Raw genomic sequence first — 17,209 nt, 5'->3', positions numbered from 1 at the left:
AGAAGTGAGTTCCAAGTACTATTGGTAGCACTAACCAGGGGTCAAGATTCACGGTGATTCATCCCAGGCTACAATACATGGATTACTGGGTCAGAAGGAGCGCCTCTTACCCTGTACGCGCCATATTTGCTGCGACACAGGCAGCTAGGCAGCTGTGTAAGATACCGAATCCACCCTTTTCGGTCCTCGCCAGAGGGAGTGCGCAAAGTTTCCAATGTTTACGAGTAGATTACTTTCGCTGTGCAGGCCTGATTAATCTACCTTTATGTAACTTTTTTCCCGGTCAAAGCCGAGACTAAATGACATTGTATTGCCCAGCATATCTAGGTTTGGTAGGCTATCCTTCAACAGACCATATAGCACGCGGTTTTCCAAGGTAGAGGCAGACAGATACAGACAGGAATGAATTCATAAAGCAACAGATTAATCCTGAGTTGGAGGGGAAGACAGTACTAGTCTCATAAGATCGAAATATTACGCGAAAATAAGAAACGCTTGATTAGGAAGCGATGTACCATGCAGTACCTCTAAGAACCACTTGACCATAACAGGTACAAGATGACTGATCTTCGATCAGTCGCATCCAGCGCCCCATATGACAGACCGTGCAGGGATTTTACGTAGACAGCTGTTTTTAAATATAAAGCCAGCAGTCTTCCTGGGGTATCTAGAAAGTCAAGCAGTATCTCTGAGTAATACAACACTGATCCGTCTGCCCTTCGTATCTAGCCTTGACAGCAGGCGTGAGGGTACCCATTCACATATGGCACCATCCAGGCTCCTAAGAAGAGTGTTACTTTCAGTGAGGTCTCTTTGCTGCCTCTCCCGCGGTCAAGAGCTCGTGGCCACAGGGCGGAGAAGGGCAATCTACAGCCATGTGTCTTGCTGCCTTCTCCCGGTCACACTCTGTGGGGGCCTGGTTGTACTGTATTTATCCACTTCACCTTCCAATATTTCATCCACTGATTTGGTCGCGACTTAGTGTATGGTTCCTCCTGGACATGGTCCTTGTCGACAGGCTCATCCCTCCCGTGCATGCGAATGGGCTGCAGCGGATACGAGACAGCTGGAAAATGCCATCCGATTCCATTACAGCGCTATCCCCCTGGCCCAAGGACTTTAGCCAGGGCATCACACCTGTTCAGTGCCATTCACATAACGACTACTGGCGCAATGTCCCGCTGTTTGATGCGCTCACCGCTGGTTGCGTGGGCGTAGAGGCAGATGTATGGCTAGATAAAACGTCCAATGACCTACTAGTAGGCCACCGAACCTCGTCCCTATCAGCCGACCGCACTCTACAGTCTCTCTATATCAAGCCCCTGACCACAATCCTTACCCGGATAAACCAGGGCGCCAACTTTCCCGTTCCCAGGTCCGGAGTTTTCGAGACCCTTCCCAATGCCAGCCTGACACTCCTGATTGATGTCAAGACCGACGGACATACTTCCTGGCCCGTGGTGATGGATCAACTAGCCCCCCTGCGTGCCGGTGGCTGGTTATCATATTGGAATAGGACCGGCGATGGGCTGGCCTGGCGGCCGATCATAGTAGTGGGAACCGGGAATACTCCATTTGAGCTAATCAATGCTGACGCCGAATACCGGGACGTGTTCTTTGATGCCCCACTGGATCAACTTGCAGATAACGCCAGCTTCACTGCCAATAACTCTTACTACGCAAGCGCATCGTTAAGGAAAGCTGTCGGGACCATCTGGCCCTGGGGACCAAGCAGACGTCAGAAAGAGACCATGAAGAGGATGATCGATACGGCCGCGGCAAGGGGATTGGTGTCGCGATTCTGGGATATACCCGGGTGGCCGGTACATCTGCGGATGAAGCTCTGGCGATTCTTGGTGGAGAGTGGGATTGGAACACTGAATGTGGATGAGTTGTTTGAGGCGACGCAATGGATTCGGGATTGGTGCACTGGTGAGGGGTGGATGCAATGCTAAGTGATTTGGCAATTTGGGTCGCGGCGCTCGTTGTTTTTTCTTGTCTTGCACTTAGCACTGTCTTACTGTATAGTTGTGATTCGAGGCTCGAGAAGGCAAACTACAGAGCTCTATATACAGAGTATTCTCCGTAGAGAACATGTTGATTTCCGTCATCCTGTATATAACCCTCAGGTTACAGTTAGGATGACCTTTCCCTAAGTTTATTGGCAATCCAATCCACTGAAAAGTACCGAGCTTGTCTCCACATGGGTCTCATGAGCCCATCCCATTGCTGGGCCGGTGGAACCGGAGCTAATCGATTCATGAGAAAGTGAGCAGACCAATGTCACTTCTATTACCCTATATAATTTACATAGTCTGCTTATATGCATAGGAAAGTCTGAACTGGTAAGCCATAATGCTTTTCCTGGGGTTGATCAACACCAGAGTCTACTGCAAGTGGCCGGCATGTATTTAAGGTCATCCGCAAGAACTTGGAGGGCAATCTTCCTATATTAGCTATTAGACTTAGATATTCATCTAAGGATCTTTAATACTCACTTCTAGTTTCACATACTGTAAGAAATAACTCTTTCCCTCTTAGCTAAATACCAGCTCTGAGTTTAAATCAGAATGTTCAAAAACCTAAAGGATGACGATGACCTTCAAAGAAGAGTATGTCTTGAGTCCTTGTCTCCTGAGAAAGGGCGAAGTGGTTGGCACCATTGGCTAGCATTTTGTGCTCTCTTCTCTAATTCCGGCTTTCTATACTGATCCCTATCACGTAGGCCAATACTGGGGAAGCACTGAAGCACCGATATAAGCCTACTGCCTACCTTAGTATCAGAACTTTTACATCGAAAGCTATAAACATTTAGTGAATGTGATGATTGATAACCTGCTGCAAATAGTTGTCTAGCACATATCTTCCTCGACATCGTAGGCCAACGGCTTCTGGCCTAGTCCTAACCTGCCAAGGCCGAAATAGCTGTACACCGACAAAATCCCGGAAGTTGCAAGTTCCTTGAGCCACAGCTGCCACGGACCGATCTTCTTCCTAACGCCGCCATTGCGTTCCGCCACCCTGTGCATCTCGTTCACACGAGGCCGTCGCTTCTGCTCATACAATCTGAAGACCTCATCCAAAGAATGTGGACAAGCAACAAGGAGATTCGATAGCACGAATATATCTTCCAGCGCCATGGAAACACCCTGGCTGGCATGTGGTGGCATTGCGTGCGCTGCATCCCCAATAATTAGACACCGGCCTCTCCACCATTTGCCACCCGTGGGGAGGCGGTAGACTGGAAAGAATCGGAGCGTCTCAGTATGCTTAATCATTTCCTTCATGGTGTTGCCCCATGATCCTTCTGACTCTTTAATCAAATCGAGCACTGTGGACTTGATGTTTTCCACTTGCTCTTTCCCGCGTTCCTCCCAGCCGTCGCGTGTGTCACCGCTAGCTGGCATGGCGAGCTCGCGTGAAAAGAACCAGTAGATCAACTCACCGCCTGGGGTGCAAGGTGATACGGCCAGGAGCCCATCGGTGGTGAGTGTCGCGTTCAGACCACTAAGTGACCCAGCAGCGATGGGTAGATCAGAAGTGGGAACCAGGGAATATGCATTCGATATGCCCGAGTATTCAGGCGCCATACCGGCGTCCACGTAGATGCTGCGCACTGTCGAATGAATCCCATCACACCCTAGGAGAAGGTCTGCGTGGTCACTGGAGCCATCAGAAAAGGCAGCGGTAATGGTTTGATCGTTTTCCACAATGTGCGTCAGGCGCTTGCCGAAGTGGATGGGGATGTCCGCTCTACGAGCAGCCTCGTACAGGACGTCCATCAGGTCCGTCCTGCGGATCCGTAAATAGCCGAATCCGGTCTTCTGTCGACTCCATGAAGTCATGTCCATCTGGCCGATGATTTGCCCCTTGATTCCATGCAAGGAGAGAGTAGAAGTCTCGGCCCCTCGACCTTGCAGGGCATCCCAGAGACCCAGCCGATGCAACAACCTCAGCCCATTTGAAGGAATGCCGACTGCACCTCCAAGGGTACTGGGCTCCGAGCGGATTTCATAGATCGTAGGGGAGATGTGGTTGTGCTCATGTAGGCGTAGGGCAGCCAGAATCCCCGCGGGACCGGCCCCTATAATGATAACCTGCACGACTCCATATCAGATATATCATATACTCCACAAAGCAAGTGTACTTTGGGGTGATTTTACCTTTTGTGGCGGGTTCATCCTTTGAGGTTATGTCCGAAGGTCCTGAAAAGATGGAGAAATGTGAGTGAAACAAACAAAAAGAGGAAAGCGAGACACATCTGTGAGTTGCCATGAAAACAGGGCAACTGTAGTCAATTTATCTGAAAAGAATCATGCTACTGATCTGATCAGATCAGTTCAGAAACTCCGAAACCTCGGTATCCGACCCCGAGAACTCGGCCAATTCAGCACGGTGCCCCGATATCCGAAGTTCCGATACCACTGTGACATGATGATATCTAAGTCATGGTGTGGAAGTTTGATGTTTGTTTTCTATTACAATGCTATGCGAAATATCTTGGCTGGTAAGCAATGTAATTGACGATTACATCGATCTCTTCGTCAAAGACGCCAATCAAGAAGGATCGAAGGTTCGGGAAAATAGTAGTGAATAGGTCCATCAAATTAATTGGTTTCCGGATACACATGATTCCAGATACTAAATCATCGCCTAACAATCCATGGCTGGCGGATGTCTATGTATCCCACTCACAGGCTCGGTGTCGTGCTTGGTGGATTCTGGAATCAGCACGGATGAAAAGATGTAAGTTGGTTGCCTCTTGTGTTGGAACGTGTTATTTCCTTTTATCCTCTCCTACCGCAAGACCACATTCCACTGAATAAAATGTACGATTGAGTAATCTGGATAATGTCGGAGAGGAAGCTAAGTTAGAGGCCTTCACCTAAGACATGCTCTAGATAATAGATGTATCCAACGCAACGCCTAGAAGAGGAAGGTTGCGTTTAGCTTCTGGGTTGGCTGGGTGATGGATGATAAAATCAAAAATTAGAAGCACAGCTACCGCTCCAGGGGACCAGGCCCAAGGTGGACTACTCTACGAGCTTTCCCTTGAATCATGAGCTGCAGTTTACGAATACCCTTGGTCGGGCCCTGCCGCTGATCGCTTGGGATTCGATGCCCGAGGCGGCGAGGAAGGGTCTAGAGTACGCGAATTTTGGGTTTGCGGTTGTGCCGTTTAAGGATGGGACTTTCCAGGGACATTTGGCTGCGGCTGCGCTGCAGTTTTGAGGGGCATGCGATGGGGTGAAGTCTAGCAGGGGTTTTTAATAGAGATATGTGAATATATTACTCCGTAACTCCGTTCTTCTTCCGGGTTAGTCTCCCAGCCCTACGAATGAAATAGATAAAATTCTTTGCAAATCACCATTATTAGCACGCAATATATGCTGAGCAACCTGTGCGAGACGAAGCCGAGTTCTAGCACCACGGTGTCTATTCAATGTAGGACAGAGCATTTGCGTTGGTCAGAAATTAATCCTGAGGATCACATCTTATATTGTCAGCCAACGCGCCGCGGCCAGCCTCTCTGTCAGTATTCGTCCATATTGCGAAGACCGAATCGGGTCAGCAACAGGTCTTCATTCCCAAGGACAAGCAGAGACCCTAACCGGCCGTTTGGCAGCGGGAGCAACGGCCACAAGAGGCCCAACCCAAATGAAACGTTCAGCTAAGTAAATAGCATCCGTGGCCTGTCTTAGTATTAGCAAGCCCTCGCTAAGACTGAGCAAATAATATCAATCAAAAGTGAATCTCGCAAAGTCGACTACATGGCTACCCCGACTACCACCCGAGATGTATCTGCCAACTTCCATTTTCAAAGTCGCAGCAGATCCAGGTGGGTGGGAATGGACACCACCGTAAATATATATCCATGGGGAGACTCCCATGCCGGCATTGGCGACTCATTAGCCGATCAGCATATTTTGGTACTTATGGTCTCCGCCAAGCGCATGACTATGTTGACATGCTTTCAATGTTTTCTTCCCTTGACAATGAAATCGATGGCGGTATATTCATCTAATCGTCCTAAAATAAGCAGAGCGGTATTGCTAATCACTGACAAATTATAAAAGACCGCTGGTAATCAAGAACTGGTCGCTTAGCTCAGTCGGTTAGAGCGTGGTGCTAATAACGCCAAGGTCGCGAGTTCGACCCTCGTAGTGACCATTTTTTGCTTTTTCTTTTTGCCCTATCTGCGTTAGCCCACCTGGGACTTGAATATATTTCAGACTACTGGCTACAAATGCAGTATAAGAACAACTATGTCTGTAATATCTGTCCAATTGTGCATATGCTTCTGTACAGCAGATATATCGCCAATGCATAAAGGATCGTACAACGTGTCTTCGTAATTCGTTTAAACTCTAAAGCGCAATAATGAGTAAGGAGGGAATTATGTGAGAAGGATATTATCAGTAGGCAGGGTATGAATGACCCTATGGGGGTATAAAGACCATTCCATAGGTGACACAGAATCAAGTGATAACATCAAGCGGTGATGTCATCAACCCGCAACGCGGGCATATACTGTATATCTATCCCGCAGGACGGTGGACTCTGAGCCTGGGAGCGTAGTAGCGACGAAACTTAACCAGCGGTTTCTTTCCGTCGGGTTCCTGAGAAGAGGAAGCCATCCGGAGAAGACCCTCTGACCGTTGTCGACGCGCCATAGCTTTCACAGCGGCGTTGATCGTGCTCCGGATGATGGACGATGGGCTTTCGCTGGGGATTTGAGAAGTCATGACCGGACTGTCATCCTCGTCATCCTCGAAGTAAAGTGAAGACATGCGTTTGCGGATATTGTGGTGTGCTTCCTCCATGGACCTCCGGAGGAGACTGTTGTGCGCGACGCATCGGCGTAGATCGGGGTCCTTGGCTAATGATTCTTTTCTGAGTTTGTCGCGAGAGATGATGGCTATGCGACAGGGGAGTATGGAGATATTCTGTCGGGCCATGGGAGGAATCCGAGGGTTTAATGCACGAGTGGCATTGCGGAGTAGGTTGGTGGCGGTTGGTAGAGCCTCGAGGGACCCGGACATGTTGACCGGTTGGCAGATAGTATAATGCTTTCAAGTGTGAATGACCGAGATGCTGTTCATCCCTGATCCCAGGAACCAGGGGATACTTTATACTTCAGCCTCAGGGGCTACGGCAGAGTTTGAAGCTATAGAGCTTGCACACTTGTATGCGATGAAGATATTGATCCCTCGGCCTCGATCTTCGGCCGAAGCGGAAAAGGATACCGAGGGGTATGGGACCGTCTTGGCCCGAGAGGACCCAAGGCTCATGCTCGATTGGCAAACTCTATCTTACTCTGCAGCATCGGCGCTGTCCGGGTGGCGTGTAGATTGTGTCATAGACTGGATATGCGTTCTCCTTCAGGAAGGTCGTCAGCAGTTCCTTTTACTTGGCAATCTCTGCAGCTTATCATTTGCTATTTCTGTCCGGAATTCTGCAATCGCCGACGTAGCTGTGGGGATTGCGCAGTTCTTCACGGATCGCCGATAGAGCAACAGTTTAATATATTGTCGAGAGCTGCCATCGGAAGATGTCACTGTATTCCATGGGTCTGTTTAGCCGGTGCCTCAGTCTCCTTGTTCTTCTCCAGAACCTGCCCAAAATGGAAGATCTTGCGGTGCATTGAAAGAGTCAAGTTGATCTATTATTGTCCAGGTTATTACTATCATTATAGAATTATCATAACAGTGATTATGTACTGGTCAGTATCATGCCTCGGATATCGCTGGTATCTTGCACATGTTCACACCAGCGCCAACAAGACCAAGCCCAGCAACAATGTCATCACCGGTCTGGACCTCTGCGAGCCATTTTCCTTGTCATTAGATGAAGTCTTTTCAGCTGTCACATTCTTCTCGCCCATTGCACTCCCCACCCACGCATTCCAGTTGTTGTATCCATGATTCTTCCGGCAGTCGGTAGTGATGACCTCGCCCTTTATCTGGGCAATCTGCTCGCCAGACCGTGATAGCGTCACCTGGACCTCCCCCGTCATCCCGTCAATGGGTACACTTCCATGATACAGCCCTTTCTGGCCACTGGGCGTATCCGACCAGCTGCCAGTCTTGCTAGCCCCGCCAATACTCACCGTCACGTCGGCCGCCGACTCCAGCAACGCCGAGTAGAAGATCCTATCCTGCATGATGGTCCTCGGGCTGGTCGTGTTCGTCCCTTCGACACTCAGCTGCCCCGGCGTGGTCTTCCCACTCATACACGCAGAGCCCGGATTGAGCCGGAACCACGAGACCACCCCCTCCTTGTCAAAACTCGCATTCTGCCCCCCACTCTTATACAAATCAATCACATACGGCAGAAACTCCCGCCAGCCATCATGCGGCATCCCCTCGGCATAGTTGAAGGGCGCATCCCCCACCGCAAAAATCCCCAGGTCGTCCTCGTGCATGGGGCCGATGTAGTGCGACTCGCCGTAGTCGTTCCAGGTGATGATCTCAACATACTCGGGCGCCAGCTCGAGCACCTGCTGCCAGCGGTCGAACCAGAGGTCGTCCCCGCGCCAGGCCCAGTTCTTGTGGAACACCGGCAGGTTCGTGTAGAACCACGGCGAGACCGGCATGATGTACGGCCGCCCGTCCAGCGCCGCGATGTACTCCTCGTCCAGCGTGGTGTTCATATCGTGTGCGCCGGCGGGCCATGCATGCCAACTCATCAGGCCGTCGATGACGGGGCTGCTGGATGCGGCCTCGATCCCCAGCGAGGACCAGTCGGGGATGAAGAAGAAGTCCGACTGCGCGTTGTGCCTGACGTCCTTCCAGACGTCGGCATTCTGGCCGCCCTCGAAGGTCGAGAAGAGCGGCTTGTCGTCGTGATGCTTGTAGTATGCGCTGCCGGTGGCGTAGTTGTCGATGACGTGGACGATCTCGTCGGTGGGCCATTGGGGGCCCTGGCCCATGTCGAAGGAGAGGAACATCTTGAAGTTGTGCCGCTGGGCGACGGTGAAGGCGTCATTGAGGATGAGGTCGTAGTTGTGCAGGCCGTAGCCGAGGTTCAGGGCGAAGGCGTCGATGTGCGCGGCCTGCGCGGCGAAGATGTCGTTGGCCCATGTTTCTTGCGTGAAGTTGATTGCATTCGCTACCTGGTCGATATTAGTTATATCTAGATAGAACTGACATTGTTGTTACCATGAAATGGGCGAATACGGCTTTCGCCTGTACATGGCTGATGGTAGCCAACAGCCCGAGTAGCGTCCACAACTCCATGGTGTTGACATATGCTTCGCCTCCTGCCTACTGACTACGATCAGGACGATCGGAAGTTTAAGAAGAAAAGAAAACGGACATGCTGATCGTCCTGGTCAAGATACGGTAGGAAATCTCTGTTGTGATCTGCACAGATCCTCGATCAATTGATCGCCTAGCACCAATTGAATGCCAACATGGCATTTTATCTTGAGATCATTTATATCACATAGCGGTCAGACATTCCAGGAAGCTCAAGACTGAAAGTTAAGGTTCTTCCAATGGAGGTGCCCCGTAAACTACTGCATATAATCTTTAGCAGCAGAACAGACGGTCAAGCTTGCCCTATATAAGTTTGGCTTGAGCCCCATTCGTCAAAAGAGAGTCGCCAGCAGCATATTCAGAGTTTGCTAGTGGCAGATCCGGCAGAAACTTGCATAGAGTAGGCATTGTTGTTGTCGAAACCATATCCATCTATCATATGCAATATTCTGCCTCCCTTGCGTCTACCATTTGGATCCATGCACCACGGCAAGAAACGAAAAGTTTGTGGACAAGCAATTTCCTCTGAATAATGACTTAGAAACCTCACTTGAAAAGAAATTCAATAAGTGCAGATACTATGCACTGAATGACATCATGGAATACCTCCATTTCACACCGTTTCCAGTCTCTGATGCCGAACCACGGTTCGGAGAACCTGTCAACTGCCCTACAGCGAGTGGAGACAAATCTCTGGTTCATCTTTAACGGAAATTGCTACCGCTACCTCAATTCAAACATCTAGACTACATCCTCCAGAAGGTGGGTCTTCGCTTATATTCATCAACCGACTGTTCTGGACTACTCCGTACGGATTTGTTTACCGCCAGTTCGTCATGGTGCCCAAGACCTCTCGTACTGGAAGCGGTCTTAGGTTATTGACATACGGCCAGCAGCAAGCGAATAAGCTATGGCACTTCATAGGAGAGAGACAATTTTTGAGATGAAGAGCATCACGCAAGGGGTTTTGACTATTCACATGCGCCATTACAAACCGCAGACATGCATGCAGTGCAAAAAACTATTGAACGTAGCTTTTCATTTCAATCGAACAGTTGCTATGGCCGCTAACGCGCACTGCTAATCAACACACCGCATGAGTTTTCCCCGTCTTCCCTTGAAGCGAATGTGTCTCGCCCGGGTAAACCGGATGATCGGGCTTCCCAGATAGCGACTGCCGAGCAGAGTGTCTAACGTATCCGTCAGCTTACGATATCAGTAAGTAAGCAGCAGGACATACCGAATATACTGCTCGATCATCGCCCGATCCATCTCCTCCAGCGTCTTCATCGCCATCTTCATATCCTCAACCAACACATTACACCGATCCATACTAAAGTCCTCCCGGAGCACAATCCGCATCATCTTGAGCTGGTTGCTATGCGGCGCCATCGTGTACGCGGGTATCACCCACCCACGCTGGCGGAGGACATGCGCCAGCGCATATTCATCCCAGAGTCTATTCTCGTCGGGTGGGAGCCGGTACGCGACGAGCGGGAGGCCGCCGCCTGCCCCGTCGCTCATGATGGTGAAGTTGAGTTTCTGCAGCTCTGCGGCGAGATGGTCTGCGGTGCGGGTTAGGTTCTGCATGATGGAGCGGTAGCCGTGTCGGCCGAGCCGGATGAGCTGGTAGTACTGGCCGATGATGTTGGAGGCGCCCTTGGAGAAGTTGAGCGTAAAGGTTGCTTGCTCAGTGCCGAGGTAGTTGACGTTGAAGATGAGTTCTTTAGGGAGGTATTCTGCTGAGCGCCAGAAGACCCAGCCTACCCCGGGGTAGACCTAGGACTGTTAGGGACGTCTGATAAATAGGGATTTGTACCTACCAGGCCGTACTTGTGGCCGGATACATTGATCGACACCACTTTTGGCAGCCGAAAGTCCCATTCTAGGCCAGGGTTCACGAACGGCGCGACGAACCCGCCGCTCGCGGCATCTACGTGGATCGGACAATCGATCTTCTTCTGGATCAACAGGTCGTTGATGGCTTTGACGTCCTCGTACTGGCCCGTGTACGTTGTCCCCAAGATCGCACAAATGCCAATGGTATTCTCGTCCACCAGATTGACCGCTTCTTCCGGATCAATCACATACCGCGTCCCCGTGCAATAGACATATTTCTCCTCGACATCAAAATACCGCGCTGCTTTCTCCCAGCACACCTGCACCGCGCTATTCATCACGATATTCGGGTGCGTGCTGTCCTTGCCCTCGGCCTTGCGGCGGTTCTGCCACCGCTTCTTCATCGCCAGCATGGCTAACATAATCCCCTCCGAGGATCCGACAGTCGATGTTCCGATGGCGTCTTGGACGTTCGGACCGTCGGCGGTTGGGGCGTGAAGAAGGTCCGCGATCATGTTGATGCAGCGGTTCTGGATGTTGGCTGTTTGCGGGTATTGTTCGTAATCGATGAAGTTTTTGCTCATCGAATCGGTCATGAGGGTTTGGGCTTCGTCTTCCTATACGGAGTATGCTGTCAGTAACAGGTACCCTTTATTTTGGGGTTAAGGTGATTACCATGTAGGTGGTGACGAAGCTCGCTAGACTAGACTGCGTCAGCATGCATAACCTTCGCATGGAGGACCTACTTGAGTAATGGATTCCCGTCAAGACTCAATTCATCCTTGATTAACCGGTACGCGACGCTCGCTGGCATTTCGCGCTCTGCCATTTCATGGTGCGGCAGATCTTGCGCTGCGAAGTGGGTGCCATAAACATAGTCGGTCACTTCGGCTTCTCTGGCATGGTGGCCTTTGGGGCGCTTTTGCACTCGACTGATGTGTACCATTTTGCTCAATTGGTTGGATATTATAACTTATTAATTGACATAGGTACTACATGGTACTGGATTCGAGTGCTCGTGAGGTTTGGTACCTTATGATGTAGATTGGTGCCGGGGTGCGATGACCTCACCACTATGGTCAACGGTCATAGAGATGCAAGTAGTCCCAAATGTGTTGATTCTGGTTTGTCATTGAATGTTATGCGGCTTACAGTATGCAGGAGATTCCTGCAAGTGTCTCGAGCTCTGCTGCTTCATCTCCAAGACGAGGAATGAAAAGGTTGATGATTTCATCCACTAGTCATAATGTATTCAATTTTTCACTAGAGATCTGTTCACATACGTTGATAGTTCAGGGAATTATCAAAAAATAAAAACAGTGAGAACATAAACAATATTTATGGAGAAGAAAAATAAATATTGCGTGATCAATGAACAGGATGAAAAACAAAAAGAAATAGGTGAGGTCGTGCTCGGAATCGAACCAAGATTGCCAGAATCAGAATCTGGAGTGATAACCATTACACTACACAACCCACTTCTTGAAAGACTTGCACCATATTTGCTTTATATTCCAAAGCTGCAATATCGCATCAAATTTACATCTTTGTCTTGAAGACTCTTGTGGAAAGTAGTCAGAATTTCAGGCAGGTATTTTGACCCTCAATTGCAGTCAAATAGTAAGATACCTATGAGCTGGGACTGCCTGTGCTGGCTCCACTTGAGCAATCCGAACTGAACTGTTTCCCTAGGATCTTTCTATTTTTATCATGCTATTGTTGTACACGTATCTTCAATGGCCAGGAAGCAGTACTACCTGACGAGCTCTACAACTGGTAACTTGTCAAAGCGGGGTTTATCTTGGAGTATCCTTGTCTCAGCATCGGCAATGTGGTTTCCCGTTCAACGCTTCAGGTGATATTAACATCTAGGCTGCACATTGACACGTATAGAGGACATCATGCAATCCCGAGGCTACTTAAACACAGCCATCCCACATCTTTCAGTCCACCAGCTCAATCGCCACACCAGTCATGTCTTCTCCTCGTCAGAATGGCGTACAGACGTCTTGCGAGCCTTGTCGCAGGTCAAAACTACGCTGTGACCATTCCACACCGACATGCCAGCGGTGTGTTCGCCGCGGAAAGTCAGACGTCTGTGTTTATCATCCCTCGCTTATGACTCGGAGCTGGTATTCTGATCCAGTCTCCTCGCCACATATGCCTGCAGGTTCAGACAATAATTGGGACAAGAAAGCCCAATCGGCCACACCACCTAGGATCTCCAGACTGACGAGCTGCTTTGGCGTGTCCAGCGAGAACTATGAGCATCTAAACGGGATCCTCGCGCCGCTGGCGACCTTGGAGCACAATGGGACCAGCTCGAGTCCAAAGCAAGTTCAGCTGGGTGCGCGGCTACTGCTGACCCTGTTTGAGAATCTGTCGTTCTACGAGACTCTCACGGAAAATCGTTCAGACAATTCACCAGAAGGTTGCGTTGTCGGCCAACAGCTCGTCCGTATTATCTTTACGGCCTTGAAAGATAACCACAGACTCCTGGCAAATGGCCAGGATGCAAAAGAGCGGTACTATGAGAACCTGCTAGGGTGGTCCCAGAAACTATTTGCCGAGACCTCGCAGTCGATTGAAGTCGGTCCGTCGACGACACCAGAGGAATATCTTCGTTGTGTCTCCAATCGATGGGAAGGCATCGCGCTGGTTTTCTCCGTCGTGGGTCAAGGTGCCCTGCTGGAGAGAGACTGGAAGTCTGTATCTCAGTTAGCAGGTGCTGCACCAGCCGATCAAAGATCGCTGGGGATCCTTGCGGCCACTGCCGGCGATACTTGTCTTCAATTTTGCGACTGTTCAGGCATAATCCATGACCCGCTGGGTTGGCTGCTGTATCAGCATACCCATTTGCTAGCTTTGATCTATGGTAACAATGGTATGATCTGGCGTCTCATCTTGGCAAACTGGTTTGCTATGCTGACAGGCACAGATTATCGGGCGTGGCGAGCACTGGCCCAATTGGCCACTGTGGTATTTACTCTCGGGTTCAACCAGTCCAAGGTCAACGCGCGCATGCCCTTCTTTCTGGTGGAGCTCCGTAAACGCCTGATGGCTAGCGCCTATATCATGGATAAGCAGCTGGCCACTTTCCTGGGACGACCACCTCAGATCATCTGGAGGTACTGCGATGTGCAACTTCCTCTGGATCTGCGTTACGACGAGATCCTTGCGGACCCGGCCACTCGAGATGCCGCCGTCAACAGACTGGACGCGAACGGTTGGAACAGCCAAGGCATCATCCAAACGGCCCAGTGGATGCGAGTTTCTCTTCTAGTGGGCTCAATCAGAGAGCAAATCCTCGAATTGTCGCTGAGCCGCTGTGTTGATGACCTTGCCCGGAAGGCCAAGTGAGTTCAAGACTCAAATCTGCAATCGTCTGGCCGTTATTGATAATGTCTAGGCAAGTGTCTGATATCTCCTGCAAAACTTGGGATGAACTCCCCGGTTTCCTTCGCTGGCGTCCTGGCAGTGCCAGCTCCGAGGACAGTGGCAGTCTCCTCATTCCTCTCTATCTTGACTTCCTTTACAATGATTTTCTTCTCTCCCGGCTACTGGTCAGACGCTCCCAGACCGAATCGGACGCCTTGATCAATGTCTCACAGACTATCCTGGGCACGGCTCTTGACCTCATTGGGAGGGAGATAGCATCGGGAACTGGAACATACAACATAGGGTGGAACGTAAGTCCACTTCCCAAACCATAAACCGCAGCTTCTCACCAACGCAGGCGTCTTCATTTGGCATCCCGGCTGCTGGCGTCCTCGCAATCGAGCTGCTGTGCCAAAGTGACGGATCATCACGGTCTACTCCATCGATGTTCCGACGGCCTGAAACCATCCAGAACCTGAGCGTCTTTGCATCCTACCTCCAATACGTCGTTCTACCACATGAGGGAAATTATGAAATCTGCCAGCGTGCGCGCCGTATCCTTTGCCGCATCCTCAACCAGGCCTTATCGGTCAATCCGCCGACGTTGCCCTCTAGTGTACCTACCTCTGCGGTAGCGGCGGATTGGTTGAATGGGGAGTCGATCTTGCTGGACGATGGGACAAATCTCCTGGAGTGGATCGAGAGTCGACTTGATTAGCCGAATAGCTTTCGCCGTATGCATTGGAAGCATCTACCTGGTCTATAAGAGCTATATAATGAACACCTAAGTGTACCTCAGCACTGTACTTCAGCACTGACACTTCCCGAACCCTGTCAATAGCAACTGCACAGGATCATGGTGCTTCCTACCTCACTCGGCGCAAGACTGACCGATTGAGATGCTCAGGAGACACCGATTTGATCCCCCCAAGGTGCAGAGTGAGCTCCAGATCCGCAAGGATACTTCGCAGGACATGCGAGACACCCGCCTCACCCGCAATAGCCAGTCCATACGCATACGGCCGCCCGATCAGCACCATCTTCGCCCCGAGCGCCAGCGCTTTAGCGACATCCGCACCACCCCGGACCCCTGAATCAAACAGCACCTCCAACCGGTCCCCCACCGCATCCACAATCTCCGGCAGCACATCAAGCGAGCCGATGCCCCCATCCTGCTGCCGCCCCCCATGATTCGACACCACAATCCCCTGAACCCCGACCTCCACCGCCCGCCGCGCATCCGCCACGCTCTGGATCCCCTTCAACACAATCGGCCCGTCCCAATGCGCCTGCAAGAACCCAATCTCCTCCCACGAGTGGCTCCGCCCAGGGAAGATCATATGTGCCCACTCCGCCGCCGCGACACCCATATCCTCCTCGACGTCCACCCCATGCCTCTCCCTAAACCGCCTTCGGAACACCGGATCCGAAAACCCCAGCTCGACGCCGATCTTGTCTGCCCGCAGAAACGGGTTATACCCATTATTCAGATCCGACGGCCGCCAGCCGAGGATGTACGTGTCGAGCGTGACGACTAACACTCTATACCCTGCGCACTTCGCCCTCTGAAGCAAACTCGCCGTAATCTCATCGTGCTCGCGCAGCGGCCAGTAAAGCTGGTACCAGCGCGCCCCGTCGCCGCTCGCCGCCGCTACATCCTCGATACTCGTCGACGAGGCCGTGCTCAGGATATACGGGACGTGCTGCGCGCTTGCAGCCTTCGCGGCCGCGACCTCCCCGTCGCGGTGGAAGATGCGCTGGACGCCGATGGGCGCCACGGCGATGGGGTAGTCATATTCGTGGCCGAGCACTGTGGTTTTCAGGGAGGGGAAGTCGGCGCTGACGAGGCGTGACGGGATGAGGGCCCATTTGCGGAGGGCGTCGCGGTTGTTGGTGTCTGTTTCGCGGAGGCCGGCGGAGCCCCAGATGTAGCTGTAGCTGTCGGCGGAGAGGAGGTCTCGGGCGTGGGTTTCCCAGTCGTGCGGGTTGAAGCTGATGGCCGGTTTGATGTTTTGGAGGCCGTTGGCGTAGACTTCGTTGCCGTAGGTGTGGGGGGCGTTTGCCATGTCTCTACCTTGGTTTTTAGCTGTAGTGTTGTAGGGTTGATGTACTTATATTGCATGGAACCACGTCATTGCGCTAGATAAGTCTCGCACGGAATGACTGAGAATGACGATGTCAGCCAGACCCGCACAAGCTATCTAGCTTGAGATAAACAGAATTGACAAACTGCTTGAGATGATAATCAACTGATGGTCTAGAGCTGTATTGCCTGTTTGTTGCTGCCGACCAAACCGGACGGATCGGGCTGACCCACAGCATGATGCAATAATGGGTACGTCCTCTACCAAGTGCTGACTTGATGGAAGTTGTTCCGTGGTATCAGTAGGATGATTCACTGTCTCATATTATGTTAATCAAAATTTGTCTCTCTGTTTATTGGAGCTTTCCAGCTGCATACTAACTATGGGTCAGTATATATACTTATGTCAATAGAAGTGCTACTCCAGGCCTATTACATTCAACTAAGGAATGTAATGGTTGCAGACTAGAGATGAGTATCAGCATGTAAATGTTTTAGAGAATAATTACATTATCCTAGACGTTTAGATCCCTAAGGATCGTGCAGCAGCAGTCAGAACTTTAGCTAGGATATATTCTTATGTGAACACAAGGTGACAAAGTCCAGGAATCCTTCTCATCCTACGTCCAATTCTGCGCAGACACCAAGT

General features: G+C 50.9%; 7 protein-coding genes and 2 non-coding genes across 9 annotated transcripts; 3 read left to right on the top strand and 6 right to left on the bottom strand.

The window, feature by feature from the left end:
• Nucleotides 1-1,001: 1,001 nt before the first annotated feature.
• On the top strand, nt 1,002-1,955 carry NFIA_098860 (uncharacterized protein; the record flags this gene model as incomplete). Its single annotated transcript, XM_001262148.1, has 1 exon — nt 1,002-1,955. The coding sequence occupies one exon, from the start codon at nt 1,002-1,004 to the stop codon at nt 1,953-1,955; it is 954 nt and encodes a 317-aa protein (XP_001262149.1).
• Nucleotides 1,956-2,852: 897 nt separating this feature from the next.
• NFIA_098850 (FAD-dependent oxidoreductase) lies at nt 2,853-4,181 on the bottom strand (the record flags this gene model as incomplete). Its single annotated transcript, XM_001262147.1, has 2 exons — nt 2,853-4,097; nt 4,164-4,181. 2 exons carry the CDS (start codon nt 4,179-4,181, stop codon nt 2,853-2,855), a joined length of 1,263 nt encoding a protein of 420 aa, XP_001262148.1.
• Nucleotides 4,182-6,097: 1,916 nt separating this feature from the next.
• NFIA_098840 lies at nt 6,098-6,171 on the top strand. The gene has a single exon. It is a non-coding gene; the product is annotated as a tRNA-Ile (tRNA).
• A 368-nt stretch (nt 6,172-6,539) lies between these two features.
• Nucleotides 6,540-7,043, bottom strand: NFIA_098830 (uncharacterized protein; the record flags this gene model as incomplete). The annotated part of the gene is made up of 1 exon (XM_001262146.1): nt 6,540-7,043. The coding sequence occupies one exon, from the start codon at nt 7,041-7,043 to the stop codon at nt 6,540-6,542; it is 504 nt and encodes a 167-aa protein (XP_001262147.1).
• Nucleotides 7,044-7,765: 722 nt separating this feature from the next.
• NFIA_098820 (glycoside hydrolase family 71 protein) lies at nt 7,766-9,239 on the bottom strand (the record flags this gene model as incomplete). The annotated part of the gene is made up of 2 exons (XM_001262145.1): nt 7,766-9,115; nt 9,162-9,239. The coding sequence occupies 2 exons, from the start codon at nt 9,237-9,239 to the stop codon at nt 7,766-7,768; spliced, it is 1,428 nt and encodes a 475-aa protein (XP_001262146.1).
• A 1,105-nt stretch (nt 9,240-10,344) lies between these two features.
• On the bottom strand, nt 10,345-12,045 carry NFIA_098810 (glutamate decarboxylase; the record flags this gene model as incomplete). The annotated part of the gene is made up of 5 exons (XM_001262144.1): nt 10,345-10,450; nt 10,501-11,039; nt 11,084-11,716; nt 11,775-11,802; nt 11,846-12,045. The coding sequence occupies 5 exons, from the start codon at nt 12,043-12,045 to the stop codon at nt 10,345-10,347; spliced, it is 1,506 nt and encodes a 501-aa protein (XP_001262145.1).
• Nucleotides 12,046-12,503: 458 nt separating this feature from the next.
• Nucleotides 12,504-12,575, bottom strand: NFIA_098800. The gene has a single exon. It is a non-coding gene; the product is annotated as a tRNA-Gln (tRNA).
• A 517-nt stretch (nt 12,576-13,092) lies between these two features.
• Nucleotides 13,093-15,195, top strand: NFIA_098790 (putative C6 transcription factor; the record flags this gene model as incomplete). Its single annotated transcript, XM_001262143.1, has 5 exons — nt 13,093-13,186; nt 13,246-13,983; nt 14,038-14,455; nt 14,509-14,788; nt 14,836-15,195. 5 exons carry the CDS (start codon nt 13,093-13,095, stop codon nt 15,193-15,195), a joined length of 1,890 nt encoding a protein of 629 aa, XP_001262144.1.
• A 148-nt stretch (nt 15,196-15,343) lies between these two features.
• NFIA_098780 (putative FMN dependent dehydrogenase) lies at nt 15,344-16,543 on the bottom strand (the record flags this gene model as incomplete). Its single annotated transcript, XM_001262142.1, has 1 exon — nt 15,344-16,543. One exon carries the CDS (start codon nt 16,541-16,543, stop codon nt 15,344-15,346), a length of 1,200 nt encoding a protein of 399 aa, XP_001262143.1.
• Between the last annotated feature and the right edge of the window lie 666 nt (nt 16,544-17,209).

The sequence above is a fragment of the Aspergillus fischeri genome, genomic scaffold (assembly GCF_000149645.3).
Source record: "Aspergillus fischeri NRRL 181 1099437636262 genomic scaffold, whole genome shotgun sequence".
NCBI lineage: Eukaryota > Fungi > Ascomycota > Eurotiomycetes > Eurotiales > Aspergillaceae > Aspergillus > Aspergillus fischeri.
The sequence above is the reverse complement of the archived record's forward strand: the minus strand, read 5'-3'. Positions and strand labels throughout refer to the sequence as shown.